General features: G+C 32.5%; 1 protein-coding gene across 1 annotated transcript; it reads right to left on the reverse strand.

The window, feature by feature from the left end:
* Positions 1-1,039: 1,039 nt before the first annotated feature.
* Positions 1,040-3,553, reverse strand: LOC129300032 (metal transporter Nramp6-like). Its single transcript, XM_054938555.1, is given in 7 exon segments — positions 1,040-1,116; positions 1,119-1,151; positions 1,395-1,499; positions 1,610-1,688; positions 1,806-1,846; positions 1,949-2,798; positions 3,204-3,553. Coding segments are annotated over 6 exon segments (369 nt in total). The 5' UTR covers positions 1,998-2,798; positions 3,204-3,553; the 3' UTR covers positions 1,040-1,054.
* Positions 3,554-4,536: the final 983 nt, after the last annotated feature.

Genomic DNA, 4,536 nt, shown 5'->3' on the forward strand with positions numbered 1-4,536 from the left:
ATGCTACTTTATTATGATAGACATTATTATACTAATCTTCTAACATTCACATAGATAAAATAGTAGCAGGACCTTGATAGCTAACCCCAAAGAATAATTCAACTTTCAATATGCTTCAATCTTTTAGATTAAACGGCATCAGGTGATTAAGTATATTCCTAGCGTAAGGCATATTTCAACGCTAGCTATTTAATTTAAATATCATTGAAGAATCTTGTTCTGAAACTGCACGGCAAAAAAAAAAAAAACAAAATAGAAAAGAAAGGCATCCATATAATAAATATTAATTGTGAGGTTTGTGCAACAAGAATAACACGAAAAAGTAACATAGGGGATTAAGATCAGAGTTAAAAATACATTATTCTGGCATGGATTCTGAAGCAACATATGTGCAATAATTATACACTGATTTTTAAATCAATGATCTGAGCAGGAAAAACTTCTGAAGGAATCACTCTAACTAAAGCTAGGAATTTCAATAAGATTAAAGAATTCATATATGAAAGTAGATGTTTACTTTGATTCCATGAACTGATCGCGGTATTTTTTCTAGAAGCACCAGTGCTGAGTGGAGGAAGAGGTTTGTGCCTAACACAAATACATGGACATGAGAGTGAATTGTTTGAATTGGAGATAAAAAATAATGGCTGCATAAGAGGCAAGGGACATACGGCATAACCATAGCCCCCGAGGAGTGAAATTGCAAGGACCAGTAGCACCACTCCCTTTTGAGCTTTGGTACAAAAAGACCCTCCAGAACATCTTTGGCATTAGGTTTTGCATACCCAAGTTCAGCAAAAAAGCACGTGGCATTGTAACCAACCAGAAATAAAACACAATCAGAAAATGCAATCAAGAAAAATCAAATTTCCTCACCTAGTTAAACACACCACAAAAAAAAAAAAAAAAGCTCATGATGATCTCATATATAATTTTGCCTAATTATCCATCCAGTAACAACCATGGACTTGTTCAGCATGCGCAAATTCTCTCTATGAAGTCAAACAGTCAGGGGGCCCGGGGGCTATTGAATAAAAAACTACCCCATATTGTTTTATGCTAAGAGGATCAATGTACTGAGCCCTGTTAAAAGAACACCAATCCAAACAGGTATTTGAAGAGCATTTTCAATGCAAAGGCTGTTCCTATCACTGCATATACACAGTAAAAGCGAGATAATATAAATATACGTCCTAGATAGACAAGACAATGAGGAAATAGTAATTTGTGTTTTCACAAGATCACAATTCACCCACCCTATTTCATTACTATTTTTTCCACATAAGTGTGATATAGGTAGCTCAATTCATCCATTACTTTTGGTTACTGAACATGTTTAGATAAATATTGTTTTTTTTTGAAGCATTCTTAACAGCTACACAAGATTAAATTACCTTCAGGAATGTCGCAAGCCACTATGGCAATTTCAGCAATAACCCATAAGATGAAGTTTGTTGACCGCGGATATTCAGTTCTACAGTGCTCTGCTAAATGTTTTCCTGCAAAAAGAAAATACAATTAAAATAATTGGAGAAAAAGAAGCACATTAACATACATGAATATATCATTTTTGTCTGGTTAAAGGTGAAAGTTTGATTAAATCAAGTACCAGTTACAACTCCTAAATTGGCTGCCATTGATTGAATTATAAGAGCAGCACAAGAGGCAACCAATATAATCCAAAGTAACTGAAAAAAATGCATGCAAGATGCGTGAGTTGAACATTCTAACATCATATATATCATCTAAGACACTAATCTTATTTAAAGACAAAGTCAATTGAAAGAAAGTCCACCAAAAGATACCTCATATTTATATTGTGCCCCTGACTGAAGATCCGTTTCAACTGGAATTTGGTATTAGAACATAATAAGCAAACATATCTTAGAAATGTATTTCCCTAAATTAGATTAGGAAACCATTGAAGAGGGAAAAAGAAAACTCTTACAGTTTCCCGGGTCTATATATGCAATAGAAACAAGAAAACCAGGACCCATATATGCAAATAAGTTTTTCCAGCTTGTTTTCTGCAGAAGAGAATCATACACAAATCATGGTCATTGTGCAAATTGCTTTGGACACCAATTTAACTACAAGACTTAATTCAATGTAATTTCTAATTTGTCACTAACTGAAAGAAAATGTCAGGGGAAAAAGAAAAGAATCTTTAACATCTTAATATTGTTTTCCAAGTTTCAACTCATGGGGTCTTTCACTCTGTCACTCTTTGTTTTATTGAAGGGTTTGCTATGAAACTGTTACCAGGGGGCTGATTACTTGTTGATTATTCACATAAACCTCATATTACAAGCTTTATAACTATTTGAAGAGTGATACACATATGTGCTTATGACACTTCTGTATGTTGACTTATGCCGTTAACACTGTAAGTCCATCATATGGACTTATGACATGAAATACAACGTCATTGATAAGTAACTTCACTGTAACTGAAAAGATTAGTCATAAGCAAACAGAGAGAATAAAGACTTAAAGCTGCGAATCACTAGGCATCATTATCAAATCAGCAATATGGCAGCTAACCAGCAGAAAGAAAACTCGCAAACAAATTTTAAATATCCATTTTACATGCGATAGAAAATTAAAAACTATGATGAATCAAGAAAGGAGTTTGATAACTCACATCAGGACGACAATTTGTTCAGTGTCTGAGTTTTCGATCAGAGGAGCATCGGAAGAGCTTCGGTTTCCAGTGCTCAAAATGAATTGCGGCTGTCTAGATGCTGAACCTGTGAGAGCCATATTCTCTGTTCTCCTGTTCCTTTCTGCCTCTAATACTGACAAAAACAAATACTCTTAAATGAACGAATATCACACAATAGAGATCCGATCAAAGCGAATAATGAAATCCAAGAACTAGCCCCACTATCTTTTTTTTTTTTCCGCGGCGAGAAAATCCCACTACAATCTGAAATCCCCACTTCAAGATTCGTAATAAAAATGTAATCCTTTTTCTAATCCAGAAGCAAAAACAGAGCCCAACTCGGGTCGCTACATCTACTTGACAGAGTGGAGGATTTAAGCGGGGGCGAGGTTATCATTTTCTCGGGAACCAAGCAGGGAAATAGATTACAGGAAAATAATTCAAAATCTAATAATCATTGATGGAGCAGAGAAAATAAGATTACAGGAAAATAATTCAAAATCTAATAATCATTGATGGAGCAGAGAAAATAGCGTACCAATAAGGTGGTCAGTGAAGGAACATGGAAGCAGCTCTTGAAGAAGCGACAATGGGCGCCGCCGATCTTGTGCAATATAAGACTCTCTCAATTGTTGTCGTAGAATTAAGCTGCGGATGTCTGGTTTTATAGTTCTCTTGTTTCCGCCAAGTCGCAATCCCTCGGGTCCAACCACTCCTCGCAGAAACAAAAGCCGTGTCAACTAAACTGTCTTCAGTGTTCTTTGAACCCAAAAGGCACGAAACATAAAATGGTTTATATAGAGGCAAAACAGAACAGTGATGGGAGAGTGACTCCTCCTTCATCTTCGAACTTAGATTCTCATTTCTCAATGGAACTCGTCATGTACCTCCTCGAAGGAATATGTGACCGGGAGAATGACATTTAAGGCTTGTCAAGGAAATTGATTGTAATAAAGATCCATTAATTTTGTATTGGAGATTATCTCATAAAAATACATTCATATCTGGATAAATTGATTTACTGGCTAAACAAATCTTATACCATAAAATACAAACTAAATTTCTAAAAATTTGACAATATAATCGATTCATATTAATATATAAAAAATTTATTATTAATATAAGTAATTTATTATTAAAAATTTAACAATATACAAGAGGTTTGTAATTGATATTCAATGATATATCATTAATAAATAATGTATAATAAACTAACTATAATATAAAATATAATAAATATTAAACTTGCTTAGCTTGACCATATAATATGAACTATATTTGCAAAAGCTCTTATGTATTATTATTAAAAGTTGAGCCTTAACCTTTTTTTTTTTTGGTTGGGATTTAGAGTTTAACAAGTTAAGGTTAAAGTTTTTTATATTTCTTTAAAAATTTAATAAGTTAAAGTTTAATTTTTAATAACAATATTTATTTTTTCACTAGATAATATTTGACAAAAACTGATGGGTTCTTATTAAGAGAGCCTCAAATGTTATTCTCCTTATGTGATTCTTGTTGTCAGTGATTTAATAAGATATTAATTAATCTTTTAAACAAAATTCTTATTTAAAGTTGTTAATTATAAAAAATAATGTAATGCAAATTTAATTTTTTTTATTTAAATATATGGAAAATCATAAATTATTTTATTTTTAAATAAAATTAATAACTTAATCACTTCTCTTTAATTCCATCAAGATGGTTAGATATATCTTATAAAAAGAATGGGAGGATGTACACATTAGGAAAAACAAACCGTTTAATGTATAAACAAACATTTTATCTTTCTATTTTGCCCGCAACAAAAAAGAAGAGTTTTTTTTTTACCCTATTTCACCTTGAGCATATGGATAAGGATTGTAATATTGCCA

This window comes from Prosopis cineraria, unplaced genomic scaffold (assembly GCF_029017545.1).
Source record: "Prosopis cineraria cultivar Desert tree isolate PC_DT_omini unplaced genomic scaffold, ASM2901754v1 PC1399, whole genome shotgun sequence".
NCBI lineage: Eukaryota > Viridiplantae > Streptophyta > Magnoliopsida > Fabales > Fabaceae > Prosopis > Prosopis cineraria.